Source organism: Accipiter gentilis, chromosome 16, assembly GCF_929443795.1.
Source record: "Accipiter gentilis chromosome 16, bAccGen1.1, whole genome shotgun sequence".
NCBI classification, from domain to species: Eukaryota; Metazoa; Chordata; class Aves; order Accipitriformes; family Accipitridae; genus Astur; species Astur gentilis.
Genome location: NC_064895.1, coordinates 29,860,882 through 29,880,298, shown reverse-complemented (window position 1 = coordinate 29,880,298; position 19,417 = coordinate 29,860,882). Strand labels below are relative to the sequence as shown.

General features: G+C 66.5%; 2 protein-coding genes across 2 annotated transcripts; one reads left to right on the top strand and one right to left on the bottom strand.

Moving 5' to 3' along the window:
* The first annotated feature begins 4,612 nt into the window (after positions 1-4,612).
* Positions 4,613-8,930, top strand: SLC35F6 (solute carrier family 35 member F6). Its single transcript, XM_049819080.1, has 6 exons — positions 4,613-4,741; positions 6,513-6,585; positions 6,656-6,827; positions 7,271-7,483; positions 7,813-7,923; positions 8,182-8,930. The coding sequence occupies exons 1-6, from the start codon at positions 4,665-4,667 to the stop codon at positions 8,652-8,654; spliced, it is 1,119 nt and encodes a 372-aa protein (XP_049675037.1). The 5' UTR covers positions 4,613-4,664; the 3' UTR covers positions 8,655-8,930.
* Positions 8,931-9,355: 425 nt separating this feature from the next.
* On the bottom strand, positions 9,356-14,629 carry CLU (clusterin). The gene is made up of 9 exons (XM_049819076.1): positions 14,540-14,629; positions 12,788-12,895; positions 11,942-12,090; positions 11,628-11,798; positions 11,134-11,551; positions 10,430-10,543; positions 10,050-10,276; positions 9,642-9,823; positions 9,356-9,541 (listed from the first exon to the last, which is right to left on the bottom strand). The coding sequence occupies exons 2-9, from the start codon at positions 12,870-12,872 to the stop codon at positions 9,535-9,537; spliced, it is 1,353 nt and encodes a 450-aa protein (XP_049675033.1). The 5' UTR covers positions 12,873-12,895; positions 14,540-14,629; the 3' UTR covers positions 9,356-9,534.
* Positions 14,630-19,417: the final 4,788 nt, after the last annotated feature.

The window sequence follows — 19,417 nt, the reverse complement described above, 5'->3', positions numbered from 1 at the left end:
AACTGAGGCACAGAGGGGAGATGCACAAAGACGAGAGCCGGGGGCACCTCAAATGGTGTTGGGCGTCTGGGTCCAAACCTCCAAGGGGATTTGGGCATCGCTGACGGCCAGGATGCACCGGGACGGACGGGGACGTGCCATCTCCATGGCTGGGGCCACCAGCAGAGCTCTGGGCCGCTCTCCTGCCTTTAAGTGGATAAAACTCTCTGCGTCCAAACCCAGGTGAGAGCTGCCACCTAATCTAATAAAGCTAAGCCTGCAAAGAGCAGATCTGTCTCGGCAGCAGCTGATGGAGAGAGCGGCTCATCCGAGCAGCAGCTTTCGCCCTGCCCGAGGGTGCACCCATGGGGATGTGGAAGCATCAGGGGGCTGGGGGCTTCCCTGGCTTTCGGTCTCTCTGTTGAACCCTTCCCTCCTGCCCCTGGGATGCAGCTGGAGGGGTTGGAGGCATCCCTCCATCCTCCTCTTCCTCCAATGCTTCCCATCAGGAAGACACGACGCTGAGCCACCTGGAGCTTTGGTCTGCTCCAGTACGACCATTTCTGGAGTGTAACTGGTCCCCCAAGCTCTGCATGGAGCCGCCAACCTGCCCAGCACTGCACAGGCCCCTGGCGCTGGGGCAGCTGGGGAGAAAGTCACTGATGGGTTGGGGTGGACCTGCTGGGAGGCTGCTGGTGACACAGGGCTGGGAGTGGTGGAGATGCCAGAGGGACGTGGCAGGGATGGAGAAGCGGTCAGAGGAGAACCTCATGACGTTCAATGAGGAGAAGTGCCAAGTCCTGCCCCTGGGGAGGAACAACCCCATGAAGCACCGGCCACCCGCCTGGAAAGCACCCCGGCAGAAGAGGACACCAGGTTGGCCATGAGCCAATAACTTGCTGCAAGGAAGGGTGAGGGTATTCGGAGCTTCATTAGGCAAAGTGTTGCCAGCAGGTCGAGGGAAGGGACCCTTCCTCTCTGCTCCGCACTGGTGAGGCCACAGCTGGAGTGCTGGGCCCAGTTATGGGCTCCCCAGTCCCCGAGAGATATACTGGAGGGAGTCCATGAAGTTGGTGGACCGGAGCATCTCTCCTAGGAGGAAAGCCTGAGGGAGCTGGGGAGCAGAGAAGGCTCAGGGGGGGTCTCACCATGGCTATAAACACCTGATGGGGAAGAGGATGGAGCTAGGATCTTCCCAGTGGTGCCCAGTGACAGGACAAAAGGCTCGGCCACCTCCGGTGGTTCCCCCCGCCCCACCATCCGCTTTGGGAAAACAGAGCATCCCCAGGGGACCCATAGGGAACCGCAGGGACTGGTCCTCTCTGGCCAGACCAGGGCTGCGCGGGCAGGTCCCTGTTATGGGCAGGGGATGGGGTGGGAGCTGGGACACCCCCATGGCAGGTGGCTGAGGGGTGTCCCCTGCGGAGGAACCTCCCGGCAGGTCCCAGGGGGTTTAGGAGCGCCCCGAGCCATCCGCCCCCGCTGTCTCATCCCGGGTGATTTTTTTTTTTTTCTCTCTCAAAGCATTTACATTTTCCTTGTCAGCTGTAGCCCAAATATTTACAGTCCGCTGGAGAGACTTAAAATTCCTCCCTGGGATTAAGCAGCGCGGCCGCTTGCTTATGGCTGCGGGGGAAGCTCAGCCCTGGGCAGCTGGGACTCATCCTGCAGCCTCCTCCAAGCCACGAGGAAGAGGAGGAGAAGGGGTGGGGAGTGAAGGCTGAAAAGGGGCCAGGTAGTGGGTGGGAAGCAGGTAGAGAAAAGGGGAAAATGAGGGGTTTAATGGGATGGGGGCAGGAGAAAAAGAAATGAAAACTCATGCTGCTCTGCTTTCTAAAGCCATTTTCAGTAAAGAGGGGTTTAGTTTTAAAACAAAAAGTCTTATTAAATGTTTTTGTTTTCCTTTCCCAGCTCATTAAACCCAGCAAAAAGCTCCAGCAGACACTGCTGGGGAGTAGGAACCCTTATTTTTGTTGCCCTGACCTTCTCCCTATCCCGCGCATGGCCTCAACATCTTCATTGCTCTGCACCAGGGTCCTTTGGATGCCGCGGGCATCCCGAGGCAGCTGCGGGACTTGGCACCCTGGGGCCGGGGACATGCTGGGGGTCACCGCTCCCTGCCGCCAACCTGCCCCTTCACTGATCCCAACTGGAGAGGTGCTGGGGAGGAACACCGGCTGGATGCGGCCACGGGATGGGGAGTGCCAGTAGCACCGGTTTGGGGACCCTGGGCTGGTGATGGGGACACTGGGGTGACCCAAGGGGCAGAGTGTGTGTTTGAAGGTGGGGGGAACTGAACCCCCCCCCCCCCCCCGGACAGGGCGAATGGGAAGGGATGGGAACGCTCCGGCTGGTGGCCCCGAGCCTGGAGAAACAGGAGCTGAGCCCAGGAGATGGAAGAATTATGCGCTCTGTTAATGAGGCGATGGGCCTCATGGCCCCATTAATTACGTGGGGCCGGGGAGCGTCTCTGCTGGCGGGGGGGCTGCACGTGCACTGAGCTGCAGGGAGGCGTGCGTGTGGGCAGGAGATGCCACCGCCTCCACCCTGCCAGCCGGTCCCCGCTCCCCCTGGTCTCCAGCCGCAGGGTGCTGGGTGTCCCTAACGTCCCCTCTCCTCCCGCCCTGGGGACCCCAGGCAGCCCCCCACGGGTGTCCGTGGCGGGCTGGCACCAGGCGGGCACCGCGCAGGCGACTTTGGAAGTCAGTGGCTCTGCCACCGCTCGCCCGCGTGTCCTTGGGACGCTCGCCCATCCCAGGACTGGAGGAGGGGGGCTACAGGAGACCATCCCCTCTTGTCCCACCCTCCCTGCCCAGCCCAACTGGCCCAGCCCGTGGCGTCCCCACGGGTGACACCGGCGAGCGGCACGGTGCCCGCTGCCCGTGCGGACACGTGGTCGGGATTCTCCGGGCATGAGCTGCCCGTGGCGGGATGCTGCCTTCCCCGCTGTGCCCCCTGCCCGCCCGCCACCATCTTACCGCCCGGTATTTTCCAGGGGCTGCAGGGAGGGACGGTGGGGGGGACGAGGGGGACACGGGGGGGTGTTTGTCTTGCTGGCTGGAGCGAGGGGTGATGAGAAATGGCCACGGCCTCGGTGGCACCAAAGAAGGAGAAGTTGACGGGGCCCAGAGGAGGCGGCCGCATCCTGAGTCCTTCGCCCTTTCCCTTCGGATGCGGCCCAGCGGCTGCCAAGGGGTCCCCGCCGGGGGGATCGGGATGCGCTTGGGATGTCACCGGGGGTCACCGGGGCGTCCCGGAGGCAGATCCACAGCCCGAAGGGCAGCGGGTGCCAGCGGCTGCTGGGTGTCCCGGTCCCGCGGGGTTTGGGGCGGCTGCTCTGCCCCGGCCCTGTTTTGGGAGGACCCCCCCGCCCACCCCCCCACGAAGCCACCAGAGCCATTCCTCCCCAGGGCCACCCTCCGGTCCCCTTCCCCCCAGCATCCCGGGGGGGCGGCGAGGCCGGGAGGCGATGCCCGGGCCTGCCCTGCCCGCCCGCCCCCCCCGCCGCGGGAAGGGTTAACTCTGGCCGGCGCAGCCAGCCTTGGCCGAGGCCCTTGGAGTGGGTTTTTCTGCCCCCCCGCCCCGCCGCGGCCTCCCACGGGTCACGGCTGCCGGGGCTGACGTCGGATGGAAAAACAATTTATCTCTGGCTGGCGGGGAGGCCCGGGGAAGGGAAGGCGGGGGGGGGGGGGACACACGGCGGCAGACCCCGCTGCCAGGTGTGGAGGGGCCCCCCCGCACCCCTCGGTCGGGTTTGGGGGGGGGGGGTGAGGCTCCGGGGAGCCAGGGCTGGCACCGAATGGGGCTGAGGGGGGAACTGCACTCCCCCCCCAAAAAAACCCAAACAGTCCCGAGTGGTTGCGGGGGGGCTGCCCTGGAGCTGCGTCCACGGGTGGGGGCCCCGACACCCACTCTAGGGTGCCCGGGGGGGGCGGCACCCCCACCCAGCCCCGCAAAGGGGCAGCCCAGGCAGGCCCGGGAAGGTAACCCCGGCCGGGTGGGGGGGGGATCCGGTCTTCCTGCCTGGCCTGGGACGGGCCGGGGGGGGGCCCGAGCCTCGGGTGCGGCGGGGAGCCCAATCCTGCACCGCCGGCGCCATCTGCCGGCCCCGCCGCGGCGGGGACACGCGTGACACCGGGTGGGGTGGGGGGGGGGGGAGGCACACCGGCCACGGGGAGGGCGGCGCTGCAAACCGAGCCTGGGAGCGGAGCACCGGGGGACCGCGGCACGGGCACCGGGGACCCGGGGGGGACCGGCACGGGTGGGCGGCAGGGCGGCGGCCTGGGGACGTGCGGGCCTGCCTGGGGGCGTGGTTAAGCGCGGCGGGGCGGGGTCGTGATTAAATGTAGGCGTGGTTATGCACGGCGAGGCGGGGTCGTGATTAAATGTAGGCGTGGTTAGGCGCGGCGGGGCGGGGGTCGTGGGTAAATGTAGGCGTGGTTAGGCGCGGCGGGGCGGGGTCGTGAGTAAATGTAGGCGTGGTCAGGCGCGGCGGGGCGGGGTCGTGAGTAAATGTAGGCGTGGTTAGGCGTTGCGGAGGCGAGGCGTGGTTGCATGTGGGCGTGGTTAGACGGTGCGGGGCGGAGCGGGGCTGTCAGGGGGCGTGGCGTGGTTGGCGGGGGGCGTGGCCGTGGCGGCGGCGGCGGCCCCGGTGCAGGGCGGGAGGCGGCGGCGGCGGCGGGGCCATGGCCTGGTCCCGGTACCAGCTGGGCCTGGCCGCCCTCATGCTGCTCACCGGCTCCATCAACACCCTGGCGGCCAAGTGAGTCCTCCCGGCGGCTGGGGGGGGACCCGCACCCCCGGGGCTGGGGTCCCGTGACGGCTCCGGCCCGCCTCGGGCCCGGAGCCGGGCCCACCGTCCTGCTGGGGGACCCTCTCGGGCCTCCTCCCCGCGGCACCCCCAGCCCCACGCAGGGACCGGGGGGGGCCCTGGGGCTGCCCCAGGCCGGGCCACGGTCCAGGCAGAGCCCCAGGACTTGCCCAGTGCTCCCCAGTTCGGGGGGCTGCCATTGCACTGGGGGGGGGCGGGCCTGGGCTGTGGGGTGCCCCATAGGGACTGGGGCTGCTGCTTGGGGGTCCAGCTCTTGGTGATGGGGGAAGGAATGGGGGGGTGGGCCGTACGGCCCGGGGGGGCTGGGGGTCCCCAGCCCTCTTGTGCTTGCTGCTGGGGGGTGCGGGTCTCCCGCTGTGGGTGCTGTGCCTGGCCCTGGGGTGCTGGGGAGGAGCCGTGCGAGTGCCCCAAAAGCCAAGTAGGGTCTGGATCGAGCCCCCTCGTAGGGGGAGCCCCCCCAGAGCACCCTGGGGTGCTCCCGGCCCTCGCAGTGAGGATGAGGATGGTGTTCCCCAGAGGTGCCCCAGCAAGGCAGACCTGCCAGGCCGGCTCGTCCCGCTGCCGCCGGACAGACGCGTGGACGTCAGCAGGGTTTTGCCGGGTGGCCAGAGTTCAGCTGGCCCCCATGTTGCAGCAGGCCGAGGTCCTCGGATGGGGAAGCTGAGGCACGGAGCCCTCGTGGGGCAGGGCAGAGCTGGGAGATGTCACCGAGCTTTCAGCCAGCTCACGAGACCTGCGTGTGGCCCGACAAAGCCTCTTGCGAAACACAGACCTGAGCTGGCCCATGGCGGAGGGGCTGCGGCGTGTCAGCCGGGGCTGACTCACGCTGAAATCTTGCTGGCCTGGCTGAAAAGCCCCTTGCCGATCGGCGAGGGACAGACTGGGGATTGCCCCAGCTTCCGCTCGTGCCCCTTTTCCCCAAGCTCAGCAGGTCTGCGGCCGCTTGGCATCAGCAAAAAGCCACCAGAGGGGAGCTGGGTGCCTGCCTGCCTGTGTCGGGGTGCACCCCCACCCTGGGGGTGTCCTGGGGGCAGGCAGCCAGCCACCGAGAGGCTGGGGTCCCCTCCCCATACGCGTGGATCTCCCCTGAAGAGGGGAGATCCTTGCCAAAACGGGCCGTGGGGACCTGTGCCGCAGCCTGTGTTTATCCAGCGTTGCCCTCTGTGCTGCTTGGAATACCCAAAAGAGGGAGTTAGTGCCCCAAAACTGTGACTGGGGATGTAAGCAGTGGGAGCCGCTGCCCCCCAGCCTGTGCTCCATCATCTTTTATGGGTCCCGTGTCCCTTAGCCCCCAAGTCTTCAAGGTGGGTGACATAGGGAGGAGGAAGGGTTTGGGGTGACCCCCCCACCACGCTGTCCCGGTCTCCCCAGCAGGTGACGGTGCTGCCTGGCCAGCTCTGGCCACGCGTGCTGGCAGCGATGAGCACGGGGACGCCGGATTGCGGGGCTGTGCAACACAGCGGTGTCCGTTTCCCTGCCTGTCACTCAGGGCCGGGAGCTGGGCCAGGAGCTGCCGGCAGGTTGGGGCAGCCACGGTGGTGTCTCCTTCCCTGCTGTCTCCATCCCTGTGGATGTTGTGTCCCTGGAGCTGTCACCTCGGGGGGCTGGTGACCCACACGACAGGCCTGGGCTGGCTCTTGGGGTGTGCTCTGGCTCCCCACGGCCCCCTGCTCTAACCACCACCCTCTCCTCTGCCTCGTAGGTGGGCAGACAACTTCAGCGCAACCGGCTGTGGTGGGACGGAGGAGCATGGCTTCCAGCACCCCTTCCTGCAGGTGAGCCCCCCACCCAGGGCAGGACAGGTATTGCCAGCGGGGCCAGCCCCCTCACCCGCCTCTCTCACAGGCCGTGGGCATGTTCCTGGGTGAATTTTCCTGCCTGGGGGTGTTTTACCTGCTGGTGTGGAGGGATCGGTGGAGGCCAGAGCCCAGCATGGCCCCGTCGCAGCCCTTCAGCCCGCTGCTCTTCTTGCCCCCCGCCCTCTGTGACATGACTGGGACCAGCATCATGTACGTGGGTAAGTGCTGGGGACGGGGACGCTGCCTCTGTCCCCCGCTTCCCCTGTGGGGATCTGGCAGTGCCTGGGGCTGGACTCGGCTGTCGGGCTGCAGCACTCCATGGTGCATTCAGTTTTTGGGGGGAATGACCCTGAAGCTGGTTAGAGGGATCTGAGCAAACCCTTCCCACCCATGCAGCGAGTTGTGGCAGCGCTCAGTAAGCTGTGTTCCTCGGGGCACAGGCTTTCCATGGAGCAGGGACACGGGGCCACGTCTTGGCACGAGCCTCTCTGCTGCCAGCTCTAAGTAGAAGCAGGGTTGGACAGTGTTGCTGCCTCTTCCTTCCGTTAATGACTGATCTGCTCTTAATTATGGCAGCAGCCCGTTAAGCAGAGGGGTGGTGGTGTTAGCCAGCTCCAGCAGCGTCTGTGTGCAACTCATGGGTCTGTCTCTCCCCATCCAGCCTTGAACATGACCAGTGCCTCCAGCTTCCAGATGCTGCGAGGATCTGTCATCATCTTCACCGGGCTCCTCTCCGTGGCCTTCCTGGGCCGCAAGCTGGAGCTGAGCCAGTGGCTGGGCATCCTGGTCACCATCGTGGGGCTGGTGGTCGTGGGGCTGGCTGACCTGCACAGCTCCCACGACCAGAAGCACAAGCTCAGCGAGGTGATAACTGGTACGTGGTGGCCCGGGGGGGGGTGTGGGATGGCCATGGGGGGGGGAACAACTTCCCACAGGGTGCGTGCCTGGCTCTCCAGGCATGGCTCAGCCATGCTGCCCATTCAGTGGGCAGGGAGATGGGTGCTCAGCCTCCCCTTCCTTTCTCTTCTCTCCCCTTCCTTTCTCTTCTCTCCCCTTCCTTTCTCTTCTCTCCCCTTCCTTTCTCTTCTCTCCCCTTCCTTTCTCTTCTCTCCCCTTCCTTTCTCTTCTCTCCCCTTCCTTTCTCTTCTCTCCCCTTCCTTTCTCTTCTCTCCCCTTCCTTTCTCTTCTCTCCCCTTCCTGCAGGTGACTTGCTCATCGTCATGGCACAGGTCATCGTCGCCATCCAGATGGTGCTGGAGGAGAAGTTTGTCTACAAGCATGATGTGCACCCGCTGCGGGCCGTCGGCACCGAAGGTCTGTTGCGACATCGTCAGGGGGGCTGAGTGCTCGAGGGGTGCTGAGTGCTCGAGGGGTGCTGGATCCTGCAAACTCAGCCTGGGGAGGGCTGCTTTGTGCTGGGGGGAATCACAGGCAGCGAAGGGGCCGCTGCTGAGGCGGGGGCTTGGGTCCCACAGGGCAGGGAGAATTAGCTGGGGCAGGGGGGGATAGGCAGCCCTGGGTGGTTCTTGGGGCCAGCACCCATCTGACCGTCTGACCCCCACTCGCACCCAGGTTTCTTCGGCTTCATCATCCTGGCCCTGCTGCTGGTGCCCATGTACTACATCCCGGTGGGCAGCTTCAGTGGGAACCCTCGGCAGACGCTGGAAGACGCCCTCGACGCCTTCTGCCAGATCGGCCACCGGCCCCTCATCGCCCTGGCCCTGCTGGGTAACATCAGCAGCATCGCCTTCTTCAATTTTGCTGGCATCAGCGTCACCAAGGAGATCAGTGCCACCACCCGCATGGTGCTGGACAGCCTCCGCACCCTCGTCATTTGGGCCGTCAGCCTGGCTGTGGGCTGGGAGACCTTCCACGGCCTGGAGATCTTGGGTTTTGGGGTGCTGCTGGTGGGTGCTGCTCTTTACAACGGCCTGCACCGACCCCTGCTCGCCCGCCTGCCCCGGCACGCGGACGAGACCGGCGGGGTGGCCGAACGGGAGGGCTTGCTACGGGGGGAGAGCACGGCCATCAACAGTGAGAGCTGAGCCCTCACTACCGCTGCCCCGTGTCGGGCTTGACCCCGGGGTTTATTTCCCCGGACCCTCTCTCCTCCCCTCGTCGGGAGGCGATCGGCGCGGTGGTGGTGACGCCGGCCCCCGTCTTGCTGCCGTTTGCAGGAGAAACCTCTCCCCTGCCTCGCTGCCGGGGCTCTGGGAGGGGATGGCGAGGCTGTGCCTGCCCTTCCCGGCGGGGAACGGACCCCAGCCGGCTGTCTGGGGGAGATTGAAGCTTCTGCCCCTGTTCCCAAGGGGCTCAGGTTGGGGGCGGGGGGGGGGGGGGTGTGGTGCTGGTGGTGGTGGTGAGGCTGGGGTTGGGGCTGGCCCCACTGCTCCGCGACCTGTGTTTCCCCCCAATAAAGTGCATCTGCCCATGGCTGGCTCGCTGGGGGTCTGTGCTGGCTGTGGGGAGGGTCCTGGGGGGGATGCTGGGGGCTGGCCCCCAGGCTGGCTGAGGACCCAGACCCCTTTCACTTGGGGTGTGGGAGAAGGCAGTGAGCCCCGGGGTCCTTGTGGGGGGCTCCTGCCAGACCGGGTTTGGGGGCAGCTGTGTCCTTGTGTGATTTCCCCCCCCCCCCCCCACCCTTTTGCAATATCCGATGATCGGCCCCAGGCACGCGTGGCTGCTTTTTGCGACATTTATTTGCTTGGCGGGTCTCGTCCCAAAGACGCACCGGAGAGCACAGTCGGGGTGTTTGACTCTACCTTTATTTTCTGTTTGTTCGGGGCCCGCCGTGGGACCCCAGCAGCGGCGGTGGCGGGGGGGAGGGCGGTGGCAGCGGCATTCAACCCCCCCCGGCACAGGGCCGGGCCGGCGGAGGGGGCTTGGGGCACCGGGGCTGCGGCGGCGATGGGGAGCAACACCCGGCTACTCTCTGCCGGAGTGAAGAAGGGAGGGGGGTGAGCCGTGGTGTGGACCCCCCAAAACCCCAGCCCTGTCCACGGGGATGGCGGGGGGGGGGGTCCCACACTCACATGGTATTTTGCTTGTAGTGCTGAAGCGCCTGCTCGGCCACGATCTCCATGAAGCGGGGGTCCTCCCAGGAGATGTCCCCGGGCACGGTGAGGGACAGCGGCTCCGAATCGAAGAGCTGCACCGTCACCTGCGTGTCGGGGGGGGACGAGGGGTCTTCGAGGTTGGGAGCCTTGGAGAGGACCTGGAGAGGGGGGAGACAAAGCAGGGAAAGCTGGGTTAGCCCCCGTGCCGGCCCCTGGCCCTGGCACCCGGCCCCGCAGCCGGCTATTATGCCGAGAGGCAGCCGGTCGGGCGCACAATCGCTTCTTTCTCCCCCTGACCCACTTTCCGTGGCCGCCGGCCCTGCCCGGGGAGAGGGGGACGGGACTGGAGCCCTGTGAGCGTGCCGCAGCGCCGGTGGGACTCACCGTGGTGACCTGGAGGAAGCCGTCGGTGCCTTGGGTGATGTTGGTCAAACGCGAGACCCAGCCAAACTGGCTGTTGAGCTGGTCCAGGAGGCTGGTGGTGTTGAGCATCTCGGCTTGGAAGGCGCGGAGGAGGTCGTCGTAACGGCGGGTGAAGCGTTCGGCCAGGCGCAGCGCGTCCTCCATCTGCTCCCGCAGCTGGCTCTGGGCAGGGTCCGTCTGCCAGCAGTCTGCGCGGAGGGGGGGAAGTTTGGGGGGCATTGGGGGGTGTCAGGGCTCACCCGCAGCCCCGCTGCATGCCCCCCCCCGGATCTCCTCCCCTACGTGCATCCCTCCTGCCCTCCCCCGGCACCGTTCACGGTCCCCGTCCCGTCCCGGCTCACCCACGGAGAGGATCTCCCGGCATTTCTCGCACTCATCCCGCATCCGCAGGCAGCCGGCCGAGTTACGCCGGATTTCCCGACACACCATGCGCTCGTCGCTGAAGTTACGAGACTCTGTGGAAAGCCCAGGCTGGCCTCAGCACCCCAAAACACTGCAGAGTGGGGGGGCGGCAGCGCCACAGACCCCCCCCGGTGCCGGGCAGAGCTGTGGGGCCAGCCCCGGCCAACACCCTGGGGGGCCATAAAAGTGCTTTTTCCAGGGAATTTTGACATCCCCCCCAGCTGTTTTTTCCCAAGCAAAGCACTCCCTGCCAACCTCCCTTTCAAAATATCCCTTTTCCCAGCTGCCCGAGCCGGGGCCGCGGTGGCAGACGGTGACGGCACCGGTAACCGGGCTGCAACCGGCGTTGCCTGCCCAAAACAAACACCTTCCCAGGACAGCGGCAGCTCCGGCAGCCAAGAGTTGGTGCGGGGAGGGGAAAACCCAAAACCCCAGGCCAGCTCTGCAAACAGTGGAGCTTGTGATTCCTGGATTCCCATAGGGATTCTCTGATGTGTCGTATTAGGGTTGAGCTCATCCTCTAAGTTAGTCACCCCCTAATAGGAAGTGTGTGTGTGGGGGGGGGGGGAGTTTGCTGGGAAGCCCTGCGGGTTCCAGCCAAACTGGGGAGCTCACGACACCCAGCCCACGGTGAGCACCCTACCTGAGGAAAAGCCACCCAGTGGGTGCTCCCAGCTGCCCTGCATTTCCTCCAGCATTCGCTGCGTCATCTCAAAGAGCGGCTGGAAGAGGTGGTGGAAGCTGTGGTGGGGATGCTGGAAGAAGGGATGCAGGTCCCGGGAAAACCTCCCGCTGCGCAGGGGCAGGCGGACGTGCTGGACGGGGGGTCGGAACGCCTCGCGGAAGCTGCCAAAGGGTGCTCGGAAGAAGGGATACATGCGGCTGTACACCTGGGTGCTGTCCTGGAAGATGTCGTCCACCCCATCTTCCAGCAACCCGAAACGCTCTTCCAGGTCCTCGAACTGCCGCTCCTGCCGCTGGTCCCGCTCCAGCAGCGAGTCGATGCGCTCGCCGTTCACCCAGATGGAGAAGGGTGAGGAATGGTTGAGGAATTCCTCCAGCTGCCGGGCAAGGGAGCAGGATCAGGCCAAAATCCCCCCCGACCTCAGCATCCCCGGGTGCTGCGGGACCACTCACCTGCCGCCCCACCAGCCCCGAGCCGCTGCGGCACGTGCGGGAGTAGAAGCGCATGCAGGTGTGCTTGAGGCAGGGCTTGCACTCCTCCCAAAGCGCCAGCATCGTCTCGTTGCACACCTCCTGCTTCGCCGCCAGCTGCTGCTCCTTCTCCCGGGCCAGCTGCACCGCCTCCTGCAAGGCATCCGTGTCCAGCCCCGAGGGCATCCCCCCCCCTGCTCCCGGGACACGCGGACCCCGGGGCACGGCATCCCCCCAGCCCTTCGGATGTGCTCAGCCCAGGGGCTCTGGGTACCACCCTCCTCATCCTCACTCACCTCCTTCCTCCTCTTGGTCTCCTCCAAGGTGTGCAGGATGGCTTGGTGGTCCTTACTGGTCTTGTCCATGAGGGTCTTCATCTGCTTCACCCCGTTGATGGCGTTTTCCACCTCCGTGTCGATGTATTTGCTGCCGGCTGCCGACATCTCTGGAGGAGGGGGGAGGAAGGGCATCCCTCGGCCGGCCGTTCCCAAGGCGGCGGTGGGAGCCCCAGCAGCGCACGCAAATATTTGCGGGTGCAGAGTCCTGTTTGTTCGCCAGCGGCCCAATTCCAGTTCACAGAACCCGAGAAAAGTGACCCAAAATCTCGCCCAGGCTGGGGGTGCGTATCCCTGCCTGTCACCCCCAATATTTGGCCAGCGCTGCCCGTGAGTCCCCGGCTGCGCCCCGGGAATGGCCTTGGACCCCCCATCCGGCCATCGGCACCGGCTCTCGCTGTGCCCCCACCAGCCCTCGCCTGGCCAGCCCGGGGGGATCTCTGGGGGCAGGATCTTCCTTTGTGTGTGTCCCCCCCTCCCGCAAAGCATCCAGCCCCAGCCCCTCACGGAATGATGCTCTGTGCCCCCTCCATCCAGCCCCCCCAGGGGCGATGCCGTGCCCCCTCCATCCAATCCCCCCCCCCCGTGGACACAGCACTCCCCCCACCCCACAGCCATCCCATTTGCTCCCCCAGCCTGTAGGGAACAACCCCCCCAAAAAATTGAAAAGCCGTGCCCCCCCCCCAACCCAGTGGGTGCTGCATCCTCCCCACCCAAGGCTGCCCTGGGCACGGTGCTGCCAGGTCCCCTGCCCTCCCCCCCCCAGCACCCACCCGGGCTGCCGCCCACCCCCCAGCCCCCACTCACGCTTGAGCTCGCTGGGGGGGACGAGGGCCTGTCCCCCCTCCCAGGCGATCAGGAGGCCGAGCAGGGAGAGCAGCACCAGCGCCATGGTCCCGACCTGGTGGCAGCTGCCTGCGCAGGCAGAGCGGGGGCTCAGAGCAGGATCCGGCCCCCACCCTGGACACGGGGCTCTGAGTCAGCAGCGGGGACCAGCCTCCCCCCCCCAACCCCCCCCTCTTCACCCCGGGCACAATTTGGGGACACAGCGATGGTTGAGCTAATGCCATGTTGCCCAGGGCTGGGTGGGGGGGCTCTGGGCGGTGGGTCCCGCTCAAAGCCCTGGCTGGGGGGGCTGGGATGCAGAACCTTCTGTGTGTGTGTGTGTGTCCCCCCCCGCCTGCCTGCGGGACAAACAAGCCCCAGGCCTGGGGCCAGGCAGGGCGGGCGGCCAAGACGGTGACCGGGCATGGATTTTCCGCCCCCCACGCTGCGAGAGCCAGCACTGCCTTTCTTTTCCCCTGCCCCCCCTCCTCCAGAGGGATGGAGAGGGGCTGCAGGGGGGGCTGCAGGGGGCCGGGGGGGGGGGGGGCAAAGCCGGAACAGGGCTGGGCTCCTGCCAGCTGCAGGCAGGGATGGGCAGGGATAGGCACTGCCGGCAGGAGAAGGGTGCCAAGGCACCCAGCGCTGGCACCCTCAGGTCCCGTCCCGTCCCCCCCCCAGTGTGGGAGCTGCCAGCCCCCCCCGGGTTGTGCAATGGTGCCAGCTTCCCCCCCCCAAAAAAAGAAAAATGATTGTGCAATAGCCCAGCCGCAGGGTGGCTACCAACCCCCCCAAAAAGCTTGAGTAATGGCCCAGCTGCAGCGGGGCTCCTGCCCCCCCCGCAGCACTGCCCACAGCACCCATTGCGGGCACCGCTGCAGCCCCCTGCACTGCTGCGTCCCCCCCCCGCCCAGTGCTGCCCCAAATAACGCCCCCCGCCCAGCCCCGCTCCATCCTGCCCGGCCCAGGGCATTGTGGGAAACTCCCGTCCGCCCGCTGCATCCCCTCCCCCAGCACGGCCCGGAGGTGCGGGGGGGGCACCCCGGGGTGCAGACCCCCCCACTTCTGCCCCACAGCCGTGCCCCCCCTCCTCGGCTGAGCCCCAGGCATCAGTCCCTGCACCCCCAAACCGGGCATGGACCCCCCCCATCCCTCCCACCCCACTGCACCCCAGCCGGGGCAGGGGCACCCCAGGGAGCACCCTCAGGGGGGACCCCTGGGTCCTCTGCTTGGGGAGGGGTCCTGGGGGGGCTTTCGGTACTGGCTGAGACTGGCAAAAACTCATTGCAGGGAAGGGAAGAAGGGAAGGATGAGGGAAGGAGAAGGGAAGGGAAGGATGAGGGAAGGAGAAGGGAAGGGAAGGATGAGGGAAGGGAAGGGAAGGATGAGGGAAGGATGAGGGAAGGGAAGGGAAGGATGAGGGAAGGATGAGGGAAGGATGAGGGAAGGGAAGGGAAGGGAAGGGAAGGATGAGGGAAGGGAAGGGAAGGGAAGGGAAGGGAAGGGAAGGGAAGGGAAGGGAAGGGAAGGGAAGGGAAGGATGAGGGAAGGGAAGGGAAGGATGAGGGAAGGGAAGGGAAGGGAAGGGAAGGGACGGGAAGGGAAGGGAAGGGAAGGCAAGGGAAGGGAAGGGAAGGGCAGGGAAGGGAAGGGAAGGGAAGGGAAGGGAAGGGAAGGGAAGGGAAGGGAAGGGAAGGGAAGGGAAGGGAAGGGAAGGGAAGGGAAGGGAAGCCGTACCTGCACCCCAGCCGCCCTGGCGAGCTCCGCCGCGGCCGCCCGCCCCCGCCCGCCCCTATTTATCCGGCCGCGGCGCTGCGGGTCCGCCCCGCTCCGGCCCCGGAGCTTTCTGGAACCGGCGGGACCGGCCCTGGCCCGGCCCGGCCCGCCCCCCCCGGTGCTCCCCCCCCCGGCCCGGCCCGGCCCGGTGCGCGGCGCCCCGACGCCGCGGGGATGGGCGCGGGGCCGTTCGGCAGCGCATCCTACATCCCCCCCCCGCCGCGGGTGGGCATCGCCCTCCCAAAACGGCGGCGGAAGGGGGGGGGGGGGGGGGGCCTTGCACCCTCTCCGGGGCACCCAAAATCAGGGGGCTGCAATCTGACGGGGAAAACCTCGCCCCATTACCCCCCCAAAACACCCCCCGCCCCGGGGGACCGCATTGCCCCCCCCCGGGGGACGGGGTGCTGCAGCCGCGGGGGGGGGCCGGTCAAAACGGGGCATCCCCCTCCCACCCGCGGCCGCGTACCCAGCGGGGGCTGCGTGGGGACCCCCCAACTCCTCTCGCCCCCCCCCCCCCCTTCGCTCCAGTCCGTGCCCCTCCCCCCCGGGGCGATAAACAACTTTCCGGCTGCAGATTCCGGCCCAGTGCAAAAAATGCAGCTTTCGGAACTGGGGGAACTGGTTGGAGCCCAGCAAAGGGCGGGGGCGGGGCGCAGGGGCTGGCCCGCCCCCCCCCCCCCCCTCGCGGAAGGGGGGAGCAGCCCACGGCCCCGCGGGAGCGGAGCGGCTGCAGCACCCGCTCGGGACCGCGGGTACGGGACACGCGGGGGGGCGGGACACGCGTGTGCACGGGAGTGCAAACTCCCCCCGGGACTGTTGGGGGACGTGTTGGGGCACGTTCCCCCCGGGCCCGCGGGTGGGACACGGGGGGCGTGCTCTCCCCAGCCGGTACGGGGCTGGGGGGGGGGGGTCCCCCTCTGCCTCAGCCCCCATCTCGGGAGCCCCGGGCGGCGTGGGAGCTGGCCCGGGCCAGCGAGGGCCGCGGGGAAGGTGGGTGCAAGTTCGGGGAGGGGGGGGGGGCTGGTGCTTCATCCGGCCCCCCCCCCCCCCTCGCCCCCCCCCCCCCCCCCATTCCCAGGGCTCCACAGCCCGCTGCTCCGCTCCCCGCAGCCCCACCGCACGCGCAGGGGGGGGACATCTTCCTGGCAGAGGGGGACATCGGCGGGGCCGAGCTGTGACCCCGCACCCCCCCCCCCCGAGAGACCTGTGACCAACCTTTCTCTTTTCCTCCCCCAGCTTCCTCTTCCTCCCCAGGCAGGCAGCAGCCCCGTAACCCTTTTTCTACCGCTCTTGCCGGTGCTGGCACGGACAGACGGACGGACAGACGGACAGATAGACGACCCTCGGTCCCACCGCCAGCCCCCGTGCCGCGGCGGTGGGAGGCGAAGGCGAGGGGCCGGCGGGGCGACACCCGGTTTCCTTCCCAGTTTGGGGGGCGATGGCCGCTTTCTGGAGCAGGCAGAACCAGTGGAGGGGGGTGCGGCAGCGCCCGAGGCCGCGGGACCTCGCCGTCTACGATGACGTCCCCATCGGGGGGACCCCGTACCGGGACGATCGGCACCTCCACGCCGCGCCGGAGCTGTTCGGGAACGGGCTGAGGTGGGGGGACTCTGATGACGACCTGGAGCAGTGGAGGGAGGAATTCCCGGACCTGTGGGCGCGATACGAGATGGACTGCGGGCGGGTGTCCGGCAAGGTGGAGGTGACCGGAGCACCGGTGCCCTTCCAACAGCAACCCCGGTTTTCAGCAGACGTGGAAGACACGGTGGCGAGCATCCTGCAGGACCTGCTGGATGACGGCGTGGTGGTGGAAGGCATCTCCCCCTCCAACAGCCCTTTACAGCCCATCCGAAAGGCCGACGGGAAGTCGTGGCGCCTGACGCTGAATTGCAGAGCTGTCAACAAGGCCACCCCCGTGACGGTGGCTCCGGTGATCCTGGACAGGAGCAAGCTCGTCTCGACCCTCAGCCCCAAGAGCAAGTATTTCTCGGTGGTGGATCTGTCGAACTCCTCCTTCGCCATCCCCTTGGCAGCAGGCTCCATGGCCAGGTTTGCCTTCACCTTCTGGGACCAGCAGTACCTCTTCGCCCGGCTGCCCCAGGGCTTCCACAGCACCACCTCCATCGTGCACCAGCGGGTGGCTCAGATGTTGTTCCAGCTGGACCAAGGAGACAAACCTTGGGTTTTGTCCTACGTCGACGACATCCTCGTCGCTGGCAAAAACCAGAAGACGACCAAAGCCCGAACGAGGAGAGTCCTGAAGCTGATCCAAGAAACGGGCTTTAAAGCCAAGCTTGAGAAGGCGCAGCTCGTCCGGCCCAAGGTGGACTACCTGGGGATGACCATCGGGGCCGAGGGGCGAGAGATTCAGGCCAGCAAGCTGGAGGCCATCTGCAGAGCACCCTGCCCGCGGGACGTCCACAGCCTCCGCTCGCTGCTCGGCCAGCTCGGCTCCTTGCAGGATCACATCGCCGGCTACTGGGAGCTGGCCTGGCCGCTCCACCGCCTCACCACGGAGCAGACCGGCTGGGAATGGGGTCCGGAGCAGGACGAGGCGTTGAACAACCTGAAATGCGCCGTCCTGGCTGCACCCACCCTGCGCTTCCCAGATAAGTCCCAGCCCTTCGTTATCAGGTTAATGATTGGCAAAGAGGCGGTAGGGGCTGCCTTGCTGCAGGAAGACGAAAGGGGCCGGCTGGTCCCGGTGGGACACAGCTCCCGCATCCTGAAGGACCGTGAGGTCTCCTACGTGCCGCAGGAGAAGGAGTGCCTGGCCGCGATCTGGGCCGTGCAGGCGTTCGAGACCCTCGTAGGGCCTGCCCCCATCCTTATCCAGATGCCCCATTCCCCTTGGAAGTATCTCCTACGGGGCAACCCGTTGGGGTCCGGCGGGACGAGCCCGCACGTGGCGCAGTGGACTCTGCTGCTGGTGAAGAAGGGGGTGACGGCAAGGGGATCCCAGCCGAAGAGGGGACACCCCCCCGGCAGCCTGGTCCCCACCGCTCCCCCCCTACAGCAGCTGCCCTCCCACTTCCCCAAGGCCAACGTGTGGTTCACGGCCAGCGAGAAAGTTTGCTCCATCGGCTTTGCTGCGGCCAACCTGGAAGAGCAGTGGCTGCTCGGGGTGGCCGAGGGCAGCTCGGTGTTGGGCGCGGAGCTGGTGGCTCTCAGGGAGCTCCTGCGCCACCACCGGTACCCCTCACCCCTCTGTTTGTACACCAGCTGCTGGTCCTTGGTGGAAAGGTTGCAAAGCCAGATCGAGGAGTGGGGGTGGGAGCCGTGGGCGCGCTCCAGCCAGGGTTTATGGTCGAGCATCCTGCAGTGGGTCCACGCCAACCCAGGGGTGCTGCACATCAGGGACGTGGGCTGGGATGGATGCGAGGACCCGAAGCAGTGGGAGTGGAGCCAGAAAGTGGGCAGGAGGGCCAGGGCGATGGCTGGCAGGGCCGCGGGCAGCCGGCAAATTTGGGAGCCTTCGAAGCACGAGAAGCAAGAAATAATCGCCCAGTGTCACAGCTGGTTGCACGAGGGGGTGGAGAGGACCCTGGCAAGGGTACGGCAGGTCGCGGGCTGGGAAGGTGACGGCAGGGAGGTGGCCCGTTGGGTGCAGAACTGCCTGAAATGTGTCGCAGGCAGGGACGGAGCGGACGGGGTGCTGGTGCAGCGGGCAGAGGGGCCGTGGGCGCAGCTCCAGCTGGGCTACATCAGTGGTCTCCCCGAGGCCAAGGAGGGGCACCGCTCCCTCTTGGTGGTGGAGGACGAGTTTTCGGGGTGGGTGGAAGCCTTCCCGTTGCAGGAGGCGACTGCGGAGGAGATGGCTGAGGCGCTTTACAGGGAGGTTTTTACACGGTACGGGACGCCTCGTGCCATCCGTTTGCCGAACGTGCCGCGCGTCCTCCGGCATGCTGTCGTGAAGGCGGCATCCGACGTGGAGGTCCCGTGGGACGTCCTGCAGTCCGGCCAGGTGGCATCGTCCACGGCAACCCTGCAGCGGCTGGCCCGGGGCGCCGGCAAGGAGTGGGTGAAGATGCTCCCCTTGATCCTGACGGGGATCAGATCCATACAGGCACGGAAAGCGATGCTGAGCCCTTACCAAATTATTTTTGGCTTCCCGTTGGAGGTGCGGAGGGGATGCGAGGAGGACGTCTGTCCCCAGGGCAATATCCTCCTGCAGCTCTGCCGGCTGCAGGAGGACGGGGTCCTCTACAAGCACCGCACCCAAGCTGCGCTGCGGAGGGGCTGCCTGGAGGGGGATGCTCCATAGCCGTAGCCCCCCCCCCCCGACTCCTCCGTGAGATTGCTGTCTGTGGGTTGTGTATCGTGGTGTGGGGAGAAAATGGGTGTACTGGGCTTACTGGGGGGCTTTTAGGCAGGACTAGGGAGCTTTTAAGCAGGACTAGGGAGCTTTTAGGCAGGACTGAGGAATGCGCAACCTCTTCTTGTTAATGGTGTTTGAGGATGGGGAGGGAAGACTTGCTGGGTATACCGGTTTTGACTGGGATGGAGTTGGTTTTCTTCATAGCATCCGGCATGGTGCTGGGCTCTCCGGCTGTGGCCCCAACAGTGCTGAGAGCACTGGGATGGTGTTGCCACCCTCAGTCCAGGGGGGCTTGGGGGAGCTGGGCCGGTTTCTGCTCGGGACCGTGGGAGATGGTGAGTGATGGCCTTTGCATCACTTGCTTTGGTTTTTGTGTTTTCTTTCCCTCTTTTTCCACTTCTCCTTCATTTATTAAACGATTTTTACCTTGACCCACAAGTTTTCTTGTTTTTCCTCTTCCTTTCTGTACTGGGTTTGGCCAGGATAGAGTTAAATTCTTCATAGCAGCTTGCGGTTTGGAT